This window comes from Oncorhynchus nerka, linkage group LG9b (assembly GCF_034236695.1).
Source record: "Oncorhynchus nerka isolate Pitt River linkage group LG9b, Oner_Uvic_2.0, whole genome shotgun sequence".
In the NCBI taxonomy this organism is placed as follows: domain Eukaryota; kingdom Metazoa; phylum Chordata; class Actinopteri; order Salmoniformes; family Salmonidae; genus Oncorhynchus; species Oncorhynchus nerka.
The window spans coordinates 49,963,784-49,984,671 of record NC_088424.1 but is presented as its reverse complement, the minus strand read 5'-3'; the positions used below and the strand labels follow the sequence as shown (position 1 = coordinate 49,984,671).

General features: G+C 40.0%; 1 protein-coding gene across 1 annotated transcript in view; it reads left to right on the top strand.

Moving 5' to 3' along the window:
* LOC115115063 (piezo-type mechanosensitive ion channel component 2-like) overlaps positions 1-20,888 on the top strand; it is a 321,930-nt gene that overhangs the window by 269,121 nt on the left and 31,921 nt on the right. The window contains exons 45-51 of the mRNA XM_065013810.1: positions 17-199; positions 6,154-6,463; positions 11,911-12,040; positions 12,125-12,272; positions 12,989-13,203; positions 13,525-13,683; positions 14,615-14,762. Coding sequence (XP_064869882.1) covers positions 17-199; positions 6,154-6,463; positions 11,911-12,040; positions 12,125-12,272; positions 12,989-13,203; positions 13,525-13,683; positions 14,615-14,762 — 1,293 coding nt within the window. The remainder of the gene's footprint in view (positions 1-16; positions 200-6,153; positions 6,464-11,910; positions 12,041-12,124; positions 12,273-12,988; positions 13,204-13,524; positions 13,684-14,614; positions 14,763-20,888) is intronic.

Sequence of the window (20,888 nt, the reverse complement as noted above, 5' to 3'; positions counted from 1 at the left end):
ATATCTTCCCTCCTAGGTCACCATCGTCATCAAGTATTTCTTCCAGTTTGGCTTTTTCCCCTTCAACCAGAACCCGAAGGTGGACGTGAATAAACCCTACCACCCTCCAAACATCATCGGAGTGGAGAAGAAAGATGGATACGTCGTCTATGACCTCATACAACTTCTGGCGCTCTTCTTCCACAGGTCCATCCTGAAGGTACGTCTTAGAGAGAGAGAGAGAGAGAGATCTGATCTAGGATCAGTGTAGCCTTTTAGATTGTAGTGAATAAGAACTACATGGACAGGGAGGATCTGATCTAGGATCAGTTTAGCCTTTTAGATTGTAGTGAATAAGAACTACATGGACAGGGAGGATCTGATCTAGGATCAGTTTAGCCTTTTAGATTGTAGTGAATAAGAACTACATGGACAGGGAGGATCTGATCTAGGATCAGTTTAGCCTTTTAGATTGTAGTGAATAAGAACTACATGGACAGGGAGGATCTGATCTAGGATCAGTTTAGCCTTTTAGATTGTAGTGAATAAGAACTACATGGACAGGGAGGATCTGATCTAGGATCAGTTTAGCCTTTTAGATTGTAGTGAATAAGAACTACATGGACAGGGAGGATCTGATCTAGGATCAGTTTAGCCTTTTAGATTGTAGTGAATAAGAACTACATGGACAGAGAGGATCTGATCTAGGATCAGTGTAGCATTTTAGATTGTAGTGAATAAGAACTACATGGACAGAGAGGATCTGATCTAGGATCAGTGTAGCCTTTTAGATTGTAGTGAATAAGAACTCCATGGACAGAGAGGATCTGATCTAGGATCAGTGTAGCCTTTTAGATTGTAGTGAATAAGAACTACATGGACAGGGAGGATCTGATCTAGGATCAGTTTAGATTGTTGTATTAGTATAGTATATTGTGAATAAGAACTACATGGACAGAGATGATCTGATCTAGGATCAGTTTAGCCTTTTAGATTGTTGTGAATAAGAACTACATGGACAGGGAGGATCTGATCCTAGACCAGCACTCCTACTGTGAGACGCTTTGTAAATAGGGGACCTGGATACTCCTGTTGTTTAGCTGAGAAGCAGTGCGATGTGATGAGTCTGTTCTAGCTGGCTGAGATACAGCTCTGGATTCTGTTAGTTGGTGCTTATTGTATGAATGTATTGTATAGTGTATTATATAGTGTATAATATAGTGTATAGTGTATTATATAAGGTGTAGTATAGTGTATAGTGTATTATATAGTGTATAGTATATTATATAAGGTATAGTATAGTGTATTATATAAGGTATAGTATAGTGTATTATATAAGGTATAGTATAGTATATTATATAAGGTATAGTGTATAGTATATTATATAAGGTATAGTATAGTATATTATATAAGGTATAGTGTATAATATATTATATAAGGTATAGTATAGTATATTATATAAGGTATAGTGTATAGTATATTATATAAGGTATAGTATAGTGTATTATATAAGGTATAATATAGTGTATAGTATATTATATAAGGTATAGTATAGTATATTATAGGTATAGTATAGTGTATTATATAAGGTATAGTATAGTATATTATATAAGGTATAGTGTATATTATATAAGGTATAGTATAGTGTATTATATAAGGTATAGTATAGTGTATTATATAAGGTATAGTGTATAGTATATTATATAAGGTATAGTATAGTGTATTATATAAGGTATAGTATAGTGTATTATATAAGGTATAGTATAGTGTATTATATAAGGTATAGTATAGTATATTATATAAGGTATAGTGTATAGTATATTATATAAGGTATAGTATAGTATATTATATAAGGTATAGTATAGTATATTATATAAGGTATAGTGTATAGTATATTATATAAGGTATAGTATAGTGTATTATATAAGGTATAGTATAGTGTATTATATAAGGTATAGTGTATAGTATATTATATAAGGTATAGTATAGTGTATTATATAAGGTATAGTATAGTGTATTATATAAGGTATAGTGTATAGTATATTATATAAGGTATAGTGTATAGTATATTATATAAGGTATAGTATAGTGTATTATATAAGGTATAGTATAGTGTATAGTATATTATATAAGGTATAGTATAGTGTATTATATAAGGTATAGTATAGTGTATTATATAAGGTATAGTATAGTGTATTATATAAGGTATAGTATAGTATATTATATAAGGTATAGTATAGTGTATTATATAAGGTATAGTGTATAGTATATTATATAAGGTATAGTATAGTGTATAGTATATTATATAAGGTATAGTATAGTATATTATATAAGGTATAGTATAGTGTATTATATAAGGTATAGTGTATAGTATATTATATAAGGTATAGTATAGTGTATTATATAAGGTATAGTATAGTATATTATATAAGGTATAGTATAGTGTATTATATAAGGTATAGTGTATAGTATATTATATATAGTATAGTATAGTGTATAGTATATTGTATAATTATATAAGGTATAGTATAGTGTATAGTATATATATAAGGTATAGTATAGTATATTATATAAGGTATAGTGTATAGTGTATTATATAAGGTATAGTATAGTGTATTATATAAGGTATAGTGTATAGTATATTATATAAGGTATAGTATAGTGTATAGTGTATAGTATATGGTGTATAGTATAGTGTATAATGAATGGTGTACAGTGTATAGTATAGTGTATAGTATAGTGTGTAGTGTATAGTATAGCGTGGTGTGTAGTATGGTGTATAGTATAGTATAGTGTGTGTAGTGTATAGTATAGTGTATAGTATGGTGTATAGTATAGTATAGTGTATGGTGTATAGTATAGTGTATGGTGTATAGTATAGTGTATGGTGTATGGTATAGTGTAGTGTATAGTATAGTGTATACAGTGGGGCAAAAAAGTATTTAGTCAGCCACCAATTGTGCAAGTTCTCCCACTTAAAAAGATGAGAGAGGCCTGTAATTTTCATCATAGGTACACTTCAACTATGACAGACAAAATGAGAAAAAAAATCCAGAAAATCACATTGTAGGATTTTTAATGAATTTATTTGCAAATTATGGTGGAAAATAAATATTTGGTCAATAACAAACAAGCAAGATTTCTGGCTCTCACAGACCGGTAACATCTTCTTTAAGAGGCTCCTCTGTCCTCCACTCGTTACCTGTATTAATGGCACCTGTTTGAACTTGTTATCAGTATAAAAGACACCTGTCCACAACCTCAAACAGTCACACGCCAAACTCCACTATGGCCAAGACCAAAAAGCTGTCAAAGGACACCAGAAACAAAATTGTAGACCTGCACCAGGCTGGGAAGATTGAATCTGCAATAGGTAAGCAGCTTGGTTATAGTTGAAGTGTACCTATGATGAAAATTACAGGCCTTACGTACGGTGTATATTGTATAGTATGGTGTATTGTATAGTGTATAGTGTATAGTACGGTGTATAGTATGGTGTATAGTGTATAGTACGGTGTATAGTGTATAGTGTATAGTATAGTGTATAGTATGGTGTATTGTATAGTGTATAGTGTATAGTATGGTGTATATTGTATAGTATGGTGTATAGTGTATAGTATGGTGTATAGTATAGTGTATAGTGTATAGTATGGTGTATTGTATAGTGTATAGTGTATAGTACGGTGTATAGTGTATAGTATAGTGTATAGTATGGTGTATTGTATAGTGTATAGTGTATAGTATGGTGTATATTGTATAGTATGGTGTATAGTGTATAGTGTATATTGTATAGTAGGGTGTATAGTGTATAGTACGGTGTATAGTGTATATTGTATAGTATGGTGTATAGTGTATAGTATGGTGTATAGTGTATAGTATGGTGTATAGTGTATAGTATGGTGTATAGTGTATATTGTATAGTATGGTGTATAGTGTATAGTATGGTGTATAGTGTATAGTACGGTGTATAGTGTATAGTACGGTGTATAGTGTATAGCATGGTGTATAGTGTATAGTATGGTGTATAGTGTATATTGTATAGTATGGTGTATAGTGTATAGTATGGTGTATAGTGTATAGTATAGTGTTTAGTGTATAGTACGGTGTATAGTGTATAGTATGGTGTATTGTATAGTGTATAGTGTATAGTATGGTGTATTGTATAGTGTATAGTGTATAGTACGGTGTATAGTGTATAGTATGGTGTATAGTGTATAGTATGGTGTATTGTATATTGTATAGTGTATAGTATGGTGTATAGTGTATAGTATAGTGTATAGTGTATAGTATGGTGTATTGTATAGTGTATAGTGTATAGTATGGTGTATATTGTATAGTATGGTGTATAGTATATAGTGTATATTGTATAGTAGGGTGTATAGTGTATAGTACGGTGTATAGTGTATATTGTATAGTGTATAGTATGGTGTATAGTGTATAGTATGGTGTATAGTGTATATTGTATAGTATGGTGTATAGTGTATAGTATGGTGTATAGTGTATATTGTATAGTATGGTGTATAGTGTATAGTATGGTGTATAGTGTATAGTATGGTGTATAGTGTATAGTATGGTGTATATTGTATAGTGTATAGTATGGTGTATAGTGTATAGTATGGTGTATAGTGTATATTGTATAGTATGGTGTATAGTGTATAGTATGGTGTATAGTATAGTGTATAGTGTATAGTACGGTGTATAGTGTATAGTATGGTGTATATTGTATAGTGTATAGTATGGTGTATAGTGTATAGTATGGTGTATAGTGTATAGTATGGTGTATATTGTATAGTGTATAGTATGGTGTATAGTGTATAGTATGGTGTATAGTGTATATTGTATAGTATGGTGTATAGTGTATAGTATGGTGTATAGTATAGTGTATAGTGTATAGTACGGTGTATAGTGTATAGTACGGTGTATAGTGTATAGTATAGTGTATAGTAGTGTATAGTATAGTGTATAGTATAGTGTATAGTGTATAGTATAGTGTATAGTGTATAGTATAGTGTATAGTATAGTGTATAGTGTATAGTATGGTGTATAGTGTATAGTATAGTGTATAGTATAGTGTATAGTGTATAGTATGGTGTATAGTGTATAGTATGGTGTATAGTGTATAGTATAGTGTATAGTGTAGTGTATAGTATAGTGTATAGTGCATAGTATAGTGTATAGTATAGTGTATAGTATGGTGTATAGTGTATAGTATAGTGTATAGTATAGTGTATAGTATGGTGTATAGTGTATAGTATAGTGTATAGTATGGTGTATAGTGTATAGTATAGTGTATAGTGTATAGTATAGTGTATAGTGTATAGTATGTATGTATAGTGTATGGTGTATAGTGTATAGTATAGTGTATAGTATAGTGTATAGTATAGTGTATAGTATAGTGTATAGTATGGTGTATAGTGTATAGTGTATAGTGTATATTGTATAGTATAGTGTATAGTATAGTGTATAGTATGGTGTATAGTGTATAGTATAGTGTATAGTATAGTGTATAGTATAGTGTATAGTATGGTGTATAGTGTATAGTATGGTGTATAGTGTATAGTGTATAGTATGGTGTATAGTATGGTGTATAGTGTATAGTATGGTGTATAGTGTATAGTATGGTGTATAGTGTATAGTGTATAGTATGGTGTATAGTGTATAGTATGGTGTATAGTGTATAGTATGGTGTATAGTGTATAGTGTATAGTATGGTGTATAGTATGGTGTATAGTGTATAGTATGGTGTATAGTGTATAGTATGGTGTATAGTGTATAGTGTATAGTATGGTGTATAGTGTATAGTATGGTGTATAGTGTATAGTATGGTGTATAGTGTATAGTATGGTGTATAGTGTATATTGTATAGTATGGTGTATAGTGTATAGTATGGTGTATAGTGTATATTGTATAGTATGGTGTATAGTGTATAGTATGGTGTATAGTACAGTGTATAGTGTATAGTGCATAGTGTAGTGGATTGTATTGTGTTCATAAGGAACTCTCATGTTGTGATTTTGGTTTGCCGATTGATACGATCGAGAGTCATTGCTTACAACAATGTAATTGTTTGTTTGTTCAAAGTTCCATCATACCTTACCTCTCCTCTACCTGCCGTCACTTGGTTTGGTACAGAGAATTAACCTTGTGTCTCTTCTTTGTACTGTCCTGCCATAGTGTCATGGTCTATGGGACGAAGACAACCTTAAGGACACCAAGAAGGAGATCCTCCGCAGGGACACTGAGTCAGAGGACGATGAGAGGAGGGAGATGGAGGCCACTCCCGTCCCTTCCACCCACCGCGAGAGGAAGGGGTCCACACAGACCCTCAGGTCTATAAACCTGGGCATGGGCACCTCCGTGGACTCTGTACACGTCCCCATGCACAACCCCCAGCAACAGCAGCAGACCTACCAGAGAAGAAAGAGCTCCAGTGGAGGGTCTCATATCTCCCACCGCTCAGTCCACTCTGTACGCTCCAAGAGAGGTCAGGAAATCTATTTGACTTGACTTGACTTAGCCTTTACTTTACAGTATTTTACAGCACTTTACAGTACTTTACAGTACTTTACAGTACTTTACGATTGACTTTATTTTAATAAAGCTCCATACTTTACTTAGTAGGGATGTAAAGATTTACCGATCTGTCCCTAGTTCAAATGTGAGTTGCTTGGGTCTGCGGGAGCCCAAACCGATCCAAATGAAGCATCAATAAGAAAAACTATTCTAACGTCACAAATCGCCGTGACTACTAACGTTTAAAAATTTTTTTTTTTTACTCATGTCATTTATTTTGCTGCATTGTTCCAAAACAAAAAACCCTCAACCTGTTGTGACGTGAATTGATGCTTCCTGTCCTTCAGCTTATCAAACTGTCCGGCTTATAACTGAGTATGACGTTCATCTACAAGTCAGTTAACAACCGTGTGCTCAACACCGTACAGTGCCTTCAGAAAGTATTCATACCCCTTGTCTTATTCCATTTCAAAATGGATTAAATTTACTTTTTGTTTTACCCATCTACAAACAATACCCCATAATGACAAAGTGAAAACATGGCACAATTGTTGAAAATGAAATAAAGAAATATCTAATTTACATACAGTACCAGTCAAAAGTTTGGACACGCCTACTCATTCAAGGGTTTTTCTTTATTTGTACTATTTCTACATTGTATAATAATAGTGAAGACATCAAGACTATTAAATAACACATATGGAATCATGTAGTAACCAAAAAAGTGTTAAACAAATCAAAATAACTTTTAACAAGGCACACCTGTTAATTGAAATGCATTCCAGGTGATTACCTCATGAAGCTGGTTGAGAGAATGCCAAGAGTGTGCAAAGCTGTCATCAAGGCAAAAGGGGGCTACTTTGAAGAATCTCAAATATAAAATATATTTTGATTTGTTTAACACTTTGTTGGTTACTACATGATTCCATATGTGTTATTTCATAGTTTTGATGACTTCACTATTATTCTATAATGTAGAAAATAGTCAAAATAAAGAAAAACCCTGGAATGAGTAGGTGTCCAAACTTTTGACTGGTACTGTAAGTGTTCACACCCCAGTGTCAATACAAGTTAGATTCACCTTTGGTATCGTATTTCTGGGTAAATATATTATATCTAAGAGTTTGCACACATGGATTGTATAATATTATTTTTTTAAATTCTTCCAGCTCTGTCAAGTTTGTTGCTAGACAGCCATTTTCAAGTCTTGCCATAGATTTTCAAGCCGATTTAAGTAAAAACTGTAGCTAGACCACTAAGGAACAGCCAATGCCATCTTGGTAAGCAACACCAGTGTATATTTGGCCTTGTGTTTTGGGTTATTGTCCTGCTGAAAGGTGAATTTGTCTCCCAGTGTCTGTTGGAAAGCAGACTTAACCAGGTTTTCGTGAGGATTTTGCCTGTGCTTAGCTCTATTCCGTTTCTTTTTATCCTTAAAAAAACTCCCTAGTCCTTGCCGATGACAAGCATACCCATAACATGATGCAGCCACCACCATGAATGAAAATATGAAAAGAGTGGTACTCAGTGATGTGTTGTGTTGGCCCCAAACATAACGCTTGGTATTCAGTATTTAAAGTTCCTTTCTTTGCCAATCCAACACAACACATCACTCTCACATCTCACACATCAGAGAGCAGCTTGTATTTTGTATTTGTATTTATTATGGATCCTCATTAACTGCTGCCAAGGCTAAATTTAAAGCTGTTGTGCATTTTTTTTTAAACATTCAAATACATTTCACAACCAATTTTACAACACATTAAGTGTGTGCCCTCAGGCCAGCATTCAACTACCACATATCTATAACACAAAATCCATGCGTACTTTGTGTTATCGTGTGTGTCTGTACCTGTGTGTGTGTGTCTCTACACAGTCTCCGTTGTTCCATAAGGTGTATTTTTATCAGTTTTTTTAAATCTGATTCTACTGCTTGCATTAGTTACCTGATGTGGATTAGAGTTCCATGTAGTCATGGCTCTGTGTAGTACTGTGGAATAGAGTTCCATGTAGTCATGGCTCTATGTAGTACTGTGGAATAGAGTTCCATGTAGTCATGGCTCTATGTAGTACTGTGGAATATAGTTCCATGTAGTCATGGCTCTATGTAGTACTGTGCTCCTCCCATCATCTGTTCTGGACTTGGGGACTGTGAAGAGACCTCTGGTGGCATGTCTTGTTGGGTATGTTTAAGCTGTGTGCCAGTAGTTCAAACAGACAGCTCGGTACATTCAACATGCCAATGCTTCTCACAAATACAAGTAGTGATGGAGTCAGTCTCTCCACCACTTTGAGCCAGGAGAAATTGACATGCCTATTATTCATTTTATCTCTCTGTGTACATTTAAGGGGCCAGCCGTGCTGCTCTGCTCTGAGCCAATTGTTATTCTTCTAAGTCCCTCTTTGTGGCACCTGACCACACGACTGGACAGTAGTCCAGGTGCGACAAAACTAGGGCCTGTAGGACCTGCCTTGTTGATAGCGTTGTTATGAACAGACCTCTCCCCATCTTAGCTACTGTTGCATCAATATGTTTGACAATGACAGTTCCACATTATTCATTACAATATTTAGTTTAGGTTTAGGGTTTAGTGAATGGTTTTGTCCCAAATACAATGCTTTTAGCTTTTGAAATATTTAGGACTAACTTATCTATTGCCACCATTTCAATACTGACCGCACCACGTTGTCTAGTGTTGCAGTGATTTAACTTGCTGTGGAAGCTGACTGGTATAGTGTTGAGTCATCAGTATAGCTAGACACACAGGCTTTACTCAGAGCCAGTGCCAGGTCATTAGTAAATATTGAAAAAATAATAGGCCTAGATAGCTGCCCTGGGGAATTCCTGATTCTACCTGGATTATGTTGGAGAGGCTCTGTGTTCTGTCAGACAGGTAACTCTCAATCCACAATATAGCATGGGGTATACAGCCTTAACACATGTGTTTTTCCAGCAGCAGACTATGATCGAGAATGTCAAAAGCTGTGCTGAAATCTAACAAAACAGCTCCCACAATCATTTTATTATCAATTTCTCTCAGCCAATAACCAGTTGTTTCTTTAACTGCAGTACATGTTCTGAAAATATGTTGTTAATTTGTTTACTGTAAAATAGCATTGTTTTTTTCCAAAGGTTTACTAAGGGTTGGTAACAGGCTGATTGGTCGGCTGTTTTAAGCCAGTAAAGGGCGCTTTGCTATTCTTGGGCAGCAAAATTACTTTTACTTTCCTCCAGGCCTGAGGGCACACACTTCCCTGTAGGCTTAGATTGAAGAGATGGCCAATAGAAGTGGCAATATTGTCCTCTGTCACCCTCAGTCATTTTCCATCCAAAGTTACAAACGTTCATAACCATACGCTTTTGAGACGGGCGTGAAATCCAAAGCCGTGTTATATTAATTGGCTATGTATGTCATAGCTCATTTCTAAAGCTAAATATTGACATATTACTAGCTGAAAACATTTGAATCTGCTATAGGACAAGTTAATCGGTAGGTGATAAAAAGTGGGGGAACTAAAACATCCCTTCCCTAATCTGATAGTGGTAGATGCTCAGTCTTTCCCATGGCTCTACATCATTCACTCACAGGGCCACTCAGCCAGAGAGGAAGATGCAAAGCAAGAGGTTTAACTGGGCCAAAATCTATGTTCTCCAGCAGGTGGTGTTTTTCTTTTTTTTTCACTCACCAACCTTGGAGTTTTTGTATAGAGGTCAAAAGAGATTGTCGAATTTGTTTTTTTGGTTGTGCCTGTTGTTCATTCGCGTATCGTCCATCACATTGGATAGAATGGTTCCACCTTGCCTCCTGTCGACTGCCTTACATTTTTTAAGACATATATTTTAATTGTTAGAGCAAAGTTTACTTTAATTTACTTTACTGTACTTTACTTATCTACTTAATTTACTTTACTTTTCTTAGCCATTTGCTTTACTATACTTTACTTAGCTATTTAATTTACTGTAGATATTTACTTTAGTTTACTTTACTGTACAATGCTAGTTACTTCATTTACCCACTATCTTACTTTACTTTGCCAACAACTTACTTCAACCTTACTCTGCCCCTAACTTACTTTACTTTGCCACTAACTTATGTCGTGGAAATTTCCTCTATTTACCAAATCATGAGAGCAAACCACACACACAAGTCAGAGTTAGTTATCAAAGTCCATCTTTAATTATATCAGCTCTTATCACAAGCCTGTGACTCTCAGATAAATTCAGTGTCTCCCCAGTGAATTTTCTCTGAGAGCCCCCTTACAATGCAACTGAGTTCCTTTAATAGCAAAGACACCCATAGTCAGACAGCATAGACATAATTCATCGTTCATCTTTGTCTCCTTTCATAAACCAAATCCTCCATATCAACAGGCATATATCAAATTGTCATTGATATACAACCCACTCTAAACACAAACCCACGGATAGGAGAGTGACCCTACAGGTCAACAAAGAGGGAGCATAGAATGATTCCAGACACTGCAACCCCTCCTTTCCCCACTGGGAAAGTTAGGGAGTATAAGATATGTTTACACATGATGACACTTTGACCTCTCCCCTCTCATGTGGCCCATGCAACTTAGTCCTGACATAGAATAGATAACTGCCAATGGCCACCACTATAGTACACCATTCTTATGAGAAGTAACTTACACACATCTGATGAATATTAAACATCTTACAAATGTTACCAACATATTCTGATAATTCCACGACACTTACTTTACTTAACTTTACCACTAACTTACTTTACTTAACTTTACCATAACTCACTTTACTTAGCCACTAACTTACTTTACTTCACTTTACCATAACTCACTTACATTTACATTTACATTTAAGTCATTTAGCAGACGCTCTACTTGGCCACTAACTTACTTTACTTTACTTCTAACTTACTTTACTTTACTTATAACTTACTTTACTTTACTTCTAACTTACTTTACTTTACTTCTAACTTACTTTACTTTACTTCTAACTTACTTTACTACTAACTTACTTTACTTTACTTCTAACTTACTTTAAGTTACTTCTAATTTACTTTACTTTACTTCTAACTTATTTTACTTTACTTATAACTTATTTTACTTGACTTTACTTCTAACTTATTTTACTTTACTTATAACTTACTTTACTTTACTTCTAATTTACTTGACTTCACTTCTAACTTATTTTACTTTACTTCTAACTTACTTTACTTTACTTTACCACTAACTCACTTTACTTTACTTCGAGCTTACTTTACTTTACTTCTATCTTACTTTACTTTACTTATAACTTACTTTACTTAGCCACTAACTTATTTTACTTAACTTTACTATCGACTTACTTTACTTAGCCACTAACTTACTTTACTACTAACTTACTTTACGTACAGTACAATAGGGTTATAACATGCATTGCCATGGTTTCCCCAGGCAGCACTAACTCCAGGAACAGTAGCCATAGAGACGGGAGCGAGTCAGTGCAGCAGAAGACTAAGAAACAGCTGATCAAGGAGAAACTCAGAGAACAGATGATCAAAGCCAAGACCTTCACTATCAAAAGGTGGGATTGACTGGTTGAATGATTGATTAGTTGATCGACTGACTGATTGGTTGATTGATTGTATTTGTATCGTTGTCTCTCCAGGACCATGGAGGTGTACCTGCCCATCCGTCAGTTCTTCTACAACCTGGTCCATCCAGAGTACAGCGCTGTAACAGACGTCTATGTTCTAATGTTCCTGGCCGACACCGTCGACTTCATCATCATCGTCTTCGGCTTCTCTGCTTTTGGGGTACGTATGCTGGTCTCTTTTGGGGTACGTATGCTGGTCTCTTTTGGGGTACGTATGCTGGTCTCTTGGGGTACGTATGCTGGTCTCTTGGGGTACGTATGCTGGTCTCTTGGGGTACATATGCTGGTCTCTTTTGGGGTACGTATGCTGGTCTCTTTTGGGGTACGTATGCTGGTCTCTTTTGGGGTACGTATGCTGGTCTCTTGGGGTACGTATGCTGGTCTCTTTTGGGGTACGTATGCTGGTCTCTTTTGGGGTACGTATGCTGGTCTCTTTTGGGGTACGTATGCTGGTCTCTTTTGGGGTACGTATGCTGGTCTCTTTTGGGGTACGTATGCTGGTCTCTTTTGGGGTACGTATGCTGGTCTCTTGGGGTACGTATGCTGGTCTCTTTTGGGGTACGTATGCTGGTCTCTTTTGGGGTACGTATGCTGGTCTCTTTTGGGGTACGTATGCTGGTCTCTTGGGGTACGTATGCTGGTCTCTTTTGGGGTACGTATGCTGGTCTCTTTTGGGGTACGTATGCTAGTCTCTCTTGGGGTACATATGCTGGTCTCTTTTGGGGTCCGTATGCTTTTCTTATCTGTCAGAATCACTCAGCGAGAGCAGACATCACTTCCTCTTATCTTTTCTTATCTGTCAGAATCACTCAGCGAGGGCAGACATCACTTCCTCTTATCTTACCTTATCTTATCTTTTATAATCCTTTCTGTCAGAAACACTCAGCGGGAGCAGACATCACTTCGTCCCTGTCGGAGGACCAGGTTCCCGGAGCCTTCCTGGTGATGGTTCTGATCCAGTTTGGGACCATGGTGGTGGACCGGGCCCTGTACCTCAAGAAGACAGTGCTGGGGAAGGTCATCTTCCAGGTGATCCTGGTGTTCGGGATCCACTTCTGGATGTTCTTCATCCTCCCCGGACTCTCAGATAGGTAAATACTCACCTTGTGATGTTCATTTGTTAATTGGTTAATTAGTTACGGAATCCACTTCTGGATGTTCTTCATCCTGCCCGGAGTCACTGAGAGGTTAATACTCACCTTGTGGAGTAAATTAGTTAATACATGTGATTTATTGGGTTGATTTAATAAATTCGTTGTTGAATTAGTTCATTTTGTAAACATATATGAACTAGGTCAGATCTCCTTAGGGGGGGTAGGGGCCTCGTGATTGATTAAGGATGTATCATTAGTATTCGTGTTTGTCATTAGTAACCTTGCTTAACAGTATTTATACCTCTGTCCACTTTGCAGGCGTTTCAATGAGAACACAGTAGCCAAGCTATGGTACTGTATCAAGTGTATCTACTTTGGGCTGTCAGCCTATCAGATCCGCTGTGGCTACCCCACCAGAGTCCTGGGTAACTTCCTCACCAAGAGCTACAACTACGCCAACCTCTTCCTGTTTCAAGGGTGAGTTAGGACAAGGGGTTCCCCAGCTTTATTTTGGGGGCCACAGACCAACTACCTCAACCACTTCCTGTTTCAAGGGTGAGTTAGGACAAGGGGTTCCCCAGATTTATTTTGGGGGCCACAGACCAACTACCTCAACCACTTCCTGTTTCAAGGGTGAGTTAGGACAAGGGGTTCCCCAGCTTTATTTTGGGGGCCACAGACCAACTCTTCTGGTTTCTAAGGTGAGTTAGGACAAGGGGTTCCCCAGCTTTATTTTGGGGCCACAGACCCAAATTTGTGAAAACAGATTCATCAGGGACCCTTCAAAATCAGAACACAACTCAGACTTTAGAATGCGATTAAAAAAATAGCATGCAAGAAGTTTTACGACTACTGTAGAGCATGGCCGGACTGAGACTTTCCTGCGGTTTAAAAGCTCATTTATAACTTAGAGAACTAGTTATAGAACTAGTCAGAAATATCCAGATCAACTAGCCCCATGTCAGTTTTTTTAAAGCCCTGGTGTGGGATGGGGGGGGGGTTCCGCAATGATGGAAAGGGGGGGGCCCTCTGCTCTAAACGTGTTCCTCGCCAAATTAATTTAATCTGTTGTAGCAGGGAACCTGGAACCTGGAACCTGGCCAGGTTCCCTGCATTAGGACCCAAGTTTGGGAAACATTGAGTTAGGACACTGTAGGGTGTAGTAGGACATTCAACTCACACATTCAACATACAGAAGAAAATCACTATTGTATAGTGTTGTAATTCTCAAATTACTCTCTATACGCCTTTATAGTGTGACCCAGTGTACTTGAGTCCAGGAATCTGACTTGACTTGTGACACAAGTCACAATTAAACTGTATTTGAGAAATAGGTTGTGATTTGAGAGCCAGTGTCACAACACTGTGTGTGTTTGTGTGCGTGTTTGTGTGCGCTCTCCCCTTCCAGGTTCCGTCTGATCCCGTTCCTGACTGAGCTGCGTGCGGTGATGGACTGGGTCTGGACCGACACCTCTCTGTCTTTATCCTCTTGGATCTGTGTGGAAGACATCTACGCTCACATCTTCGTCCTCAAGTGCTGGAGGGAGTCAGAGAGGGTAGGTTGTGTATCCTCCTTGTTCATGTGTCTGTGGGACCAACAGGGTTCGAACACGAGCTCTGCCCACTGCGTCACAAGAATGTGTTAGCTTAGCCCACTCAGCTAGAACCTAGAGAAGGCCCAGTGTTAGCTTAGCCCACTCAGCTAGAACCTAGAGAAGGCCCAGTGTTAGCTTAGCCCACACAGCTAAAACCTAGAGAAGGCCCAGTGTTAGCTTAGCACACTCAGCTAGAACCTAGAGAAGGCCCAGTGTTAGCTTAGCCCACACAGCTAAAACCTAGAGAAGGCCCAGTGTTAGCTTAGCACACTCAGCTAGAACCTAGAGAAGGCCCAGTGTTAGCTTAGCCCACACAGCTAAAACCTAGAGAAGGCCCAGTGTTAGCTTAGCCCACTCAGCTACAAACTAGAGAAGGCCCAGTGTTAGCTTAGCCCACTCAGCTAGAAACTAGAGAAGGCCCAGTGTTAGCTTAGCCCACACAGCTAAAACCTAGAGAAGGCCCAGTGTTAGCTTAGCCCACTCAGCTAGAAACTAGAGAAGGTCCAGTGTTAGCTTAGCCCACTCAGCTAGAACCTAGAGAAGGCCCAGTGTTAGCTTAGCCCACTCAGCTAGAACCTAGAGAAGGCCCAGTGTTAGCTTAGCCCACTCAGCTAGAAACTAGAGAAGGCCCAGTGTTAGCTTAGCCCACTCAGCTAGAACCTAGAGAAGGCCCAGTGTTAGCTTAGCGCACTCAGCTAGAACCTAGAGAAGGTCCAGTGTTAGCTTAGCGCACTCAGCTAGAACCTAGAGAAGGCCCAGTGTTAGCTTAGCCCACTCAGCTAGAACCTAGAGAAGGCCCAGTGTTAGCTTAGCGCACTCAGCTAGAACCTAGAGAAGGTCCAGTGTTAGCTTAGCGCACTCAGCTAGAACCTAGAGAAGGCCCAGTGTTAGCTTAGCCCACTCAGCTAGAACCTAGAGAAGGCCCAGTGTTAGCTTAGCCCACTCAGCTAGAAACTAGAGAAGGCCCAGTGTTAGCTTAGCCCACTCAGCTAGAAACTAGAGAAGGCCCAGTGTTAGCTTAGCCCACTCAGCTAGAACCTAGAGAAGGCCCAGTGTTAGCTTAGCGCACTCAGCTAGAACCTAGAGAAGGTCCAGTGTTAGCTTAGCGCACTCAGCTAGAACCTAGAGAAGGTCCAGTGTTAGCTTAACGCACTCAGCTAGAACCTAGAGAAGGCCCAGTGTTAGCTTAGCCCTCAGCTAGAACCTCAGCAGTGTTAGAAACTAGAGAAGGCCCAGTGTTAGCTTAGCCCACACAGCTAAAACCTAGAGAAGGCCCAGTGTTAGCTTAGCACACTCAGCTAGAACCTAGAGAAGGCCCAGTGTTAGCTTAGCCCACTCAGCTAGAAACTAGAGAAGGCCCAGTGTTAGCTTAGCCCACTCAGCTAGAAACTAGAGAAGGCCCAGTGTTAGCTTAGCCCACTCAGCTAGAAACTAGAGAAGGCCCATCACTGCCTTCTGGTTTTTATATATGTTTTTATATATATATATTTTTTCACAAGCTGCATTTGTGTTGCAAAGTTAGATTTGATTGAAACTTTAGCTCTGGGAGTTTAGACCAGGTATTCAGCTCTTCAGGTCTAAGGCAAGATTACCCAGATAACCATGGACAGGAGAGGATACAATCCACTCATCATGGGAGCGTGGTCACCGAACCAACCACCTTACATCACATAATTCTATGGATGCATCCCAAATGGCACCCTATTCCCTATACAGTGCACTACTTTTGACCAGGACCCACTGGCACCACATTGCCTATGGACTATTTGGGCCCTGGTCACTTTATACGGCACAAGGGTGCCATTTCAGAGGTACCCTCAGTCCATAACTATAGTCCTCTCCTCTCCAGTGGTATCCTCAGTCCATAACTATAGTCCTCCTCTCCAGTGGTATCCTCAGTCCATAACTATAGTCCTCTCCTCTCCAGTGGTATCCTCAGTCCATAACTATAGTCCTCCTCTCCAGTGGTATCCTCAGTCCATAACTATAGTCCTCCTCTCCTCTCCAGTGGTATCCTCAGTCCATAACTACAGTCCTCTCCTCTCCAGTGGTATCCTCAGTCCATAACTATAGTCCTCTCCTCTCCAGTGGTCTCCTCAGTCCATAACTATAGTCCTCTTCTCCTCTCCAGTGGTATCCTCAGTCCATAACTATAGTCCTCCTCTCCTCTCCAGTGGTATCCTCAGTCCATAACTATAGTCCTCCTCTCCTCTCCAGTGGTATCCTCAGTCCATAACTATAGTCGTCCTCTCCTCTCCAGTGGTATCCTCAGTCCATAACTATAGTCCTCCTCTCCAGTGGTATCCTCAGTCCATAACTATAGTCCTCTCCTCTCCAGTGGTATCCTCAGTCCATAACTATAGTCCTCCTCTCCTCTCCAGTGGTATCCTCAGTCCATAACTATAGTCCTCTCCTCTCCAGTGGTATCCTCAGTCCATAACTATAGTCCTCTCCTCTCCAGTGGTATCCTCACTCCATAACTATAGTCCTCTCCTCTCCAGTGGTATCCTCAGTCCATAACTATAGTCCTCTCCTCTCCAGTGGTATCCTCAGTCCATAACTATAGTCCTCCTCTCCTCTCCAGTGGTATCCTCAGCCAATAACTATAGTCCTCTCCTCCTCTCCAGTGGTATCCTCAGTCCATAACTATAGTCCTCTCCTCTCCAGTGGTATCCTCAGTCCATAACTATAGTCCTCTCCTCTCCAGTGGTATCCTCAGCCCATAACTATAGTCCTCCTCTCCTCTCCAGTGGTATCCTCAGCCCATGACTATAGTCCTCTTCTCCTCTCCAGTGGTATCCTCAGTCCATAACTATAGTCCTCTCCTCTCCAGTGGTATCTTCAGTCCATAACTATAGTCCTCTCCTCTCCAGTGGTATCCTCAGTCCATAACTATAGTCCTCTCCTCTCCAGTGGTATCCTCAGTCCATAACTATAGTCCTCCTCTCCTCTCCAGTGGTATCCTCAGTCCATAACTATAGTCCTCCTCTCCTCTCCAGTGGTATCCTCAGTCCATAACTATAGTCCTCCTCTCCAGTGGTATCCTCAGTCCATAACTATAGTCCTCTCCTCTCCAGTGGTATCCTCAGTCCATAACTATAGTCCTCTCCTCTCCAGTGGTATCTTCAGTCCATAACTATAGTCCTCTCCTCTCCAGTGGTATCCTCAGTCCATAACTATAGTCCTCCTCTCCTCTCCAGTGGTATCCTCAGTCCATAACTATAGTCCTCTCCTCTCCAGTGGTATCCTCAGTCCATAACTATAGTCCTCCTCTCCTCTCCAGTGGTATCCTCAGTCCATAACTATAGTCCTCCTCTCCAGTGGTATCCTCAGTCCATAACTATAGTCCTCTCCTCTCCAGTGGTATCCTCAGTCCATAACTATAGTCCTCTCCTCTCCAGTGGTATCCTCAGTCCATAACTATAGTCCTCTCCTCTCCAGTGGTATCCTCAGTCCATAACTATAGTCCTCTCCTCTCCAGTGGTATCCTCAGTCCATAACTATAGTCCTCCTCTCCTCTCCAGTGGTATCCTCAGTCCATAACTATAGTCCTCCTCTCCTCTCCAGTGGTATCCTCAGTCCATAACTATAGTCCTCCTCTCCTCTCCAGTGGTATCCTCAGCCCATGACTATAGTCCTCTTCTCCTCTCCAGTGGTATCCTCAGTCCATAACTATAGTCCTCTCCTCTCCAGTGGTATCTTCAGTCCATAACTATAGTCCTCTCCTCTCCAGTGGTATCCTCAGTCCATAACTATAGTCCTCTCCTCTCCAGTGGTATCCTCAGTCCATAACTATAGTCCTCCTCTCCTCTCCAGTGGTATCCTCAGTCCATAACTATAGTCCTCCTCTCCTCTCCAGTGGTATCCTCAGTCCATAACTATAGTCCTCCTCTCCAGTGGTATCCTCAGTCCATAACTATAGTCCTCTCCTCTCCAGTGGTATCCTCAGTCCATAACTATAGTCCTCTCCTCTCCAGTGGTATCTTCAGTCCATAACTATAGTCCTCTCCTCTCCAGTGGTATCCTCAGTCCATAACTATAGTCCTCTCCTCTCCAGTGGTATCCTCAGTCCATAACTATAGTCCTCCTCTCCTCTCCAGTGGCATCCTCAGTCCATAACTATAGTCCTCTCCTCTCCAGTGGTATCCTCAGTCCATAACTATAGTCCTCTCCTCTCCAGTGGTATCCTCAGCCCATAACTATAGTCCTCTTCTCCTCTCCAGTGGTATCCTCAGTCCATAACTATAGTCCTCTCCTCTCCAGTGGTATCTTCAGTCCATAACTATAGTCCTCTCCTCTCCAGTGGTATCCTCAGTCCATAACTATAGTCCTCTCCTCTCCAGTGGTATCCTCAGTCCATAACTATAGTCCTCCTCTCCTCTCCAGTGGTATCCTCAGTCCATAACTATAGTCCTCCTCTCCTCTCCAGTGGTATCCTCAGTCCATAACTATAGTCCTCTCCTCTCCAGTGGTATCCTCAGTCCATAACTATAGTCCTCTCCTCTCCAGTGGTATCCTCAGTCCATAACTATAGTCCTCTCCTCTCCAGTGGTATCCTCAGTCCATAACTATAGTCCTCTCCTCTCCAGTGGTATCTTCAGTCCATAACTATAGTCCTCTCCTCTCCAGTGGTATCCTCAGTCCATAACTATAGTCCTCTCCTCTCCAGTGGTATCCTCAGTCCATAACTATAGTCCTCCTCTCCTCTCCAGTGGTATCCTCAGTCCATAACTATAGTCCTCCTCTCCTCTCCAGTGGCATCCTCAGTCCATAACTATAGTCCTCTCCTCTCCAGTGGTATCCTCAGTCCATAACTATAGTCCTCTCCTCTCCAGTTGTATCCTCAGCCCATAACTATAGTCCTCCTCTCCTCTCCAGTGGTATCCTCAGCCCATAACTATAGTCCTCTTCTCCTCTCCAGTGGTATCCTCAGTCCATAACTATAGTCCTCTCCTCTCCAGTGGTATCCTCAGTCCATAACTACAGTCCTCTCCTCTCCAGTGGTATCCTCAGTCCATAACTACAGTCCTCTCCTCTCCAGTGGTATCCTCAGTCCATAACTATAGTCCTCTCCTCTCCAGTGGTATCCTCAGTCCATAACTATAGTCCTCCTCTCCTCTCCAGTGGTATCCTCAGTCCATAACTATATTCCTTCTCTCCTCTCCAGTGGTATCCTCAGCCCATAACTATAGTCCTCCTCTCCTCTCCAGTGGTATCCTCAGTCCATAACTACAGTCCTCTCCTCTCCAGTGGTATCCTCAGTCCATAACTATAGTCCTCTCGTCTCCAGTGGTATCCTCAGTCCATAACTATAGTCCTCTCGTCTCCAGTGGTATCCTCAGTCCATAACTATAGTACTCTCGTCTCCAGTGGTATCCTCAGTCCATAACTATAGTCCTCTCGTCTCCAGTGGTATCCTCTGTCCATAACTATAGTCCTCTCGTCTCCAGTGGTATCCTCAGTCCATAACTACAGTCCTCTCCTCTCCAGTGGTATCCTCAGTCCATAACTATAGTCCTCTCCTCTCCAGTGGTATCTTCAGTCCATAACTATAGTCCTCTCCTCTCCAGTGGTATCCTCAGTCCATAACTATAGTCCTCTCCTCTCCAGTGGTATCCTCAGTCCATAACTATAGTCCTCCTCTCCTCTCCAGTGGTATCCTCAGTCCATAACTATAGTCCTCCTCTCCTCTCCAGTGGTATCCTCAGTCCATAACTATAGTCCTCTCCTCTCCAGTGGTATCCTCAGTCCATAACTATAGTCCTCTCCTCTCCAGTGGTATCCTCAGTCCATAACTATAGTCCTCCTCTCCAGTGGTATCCTCAGTCCATAACTATAGTCCTCTCCTCTCCAGTGGTATCCTCAGTCCATAACTATAGTCCTCTCCTCTCCAGTGGTATCTTCAGTCCATAACTATAGTCCTCTCCTCTCCAGTGGTATCCTCAGTCCATAACTATAGTCCTCTCCTCTCCAGTGGTATCCTCAGTCCATAACTATAGTCCTCCTCTCCTCTCCAGTGGTATCCTCAGTCCATAACTATAGTCCTCCTCTCCTCTCCAGTGGCATCCTCAGTCCGTAACAATAGTC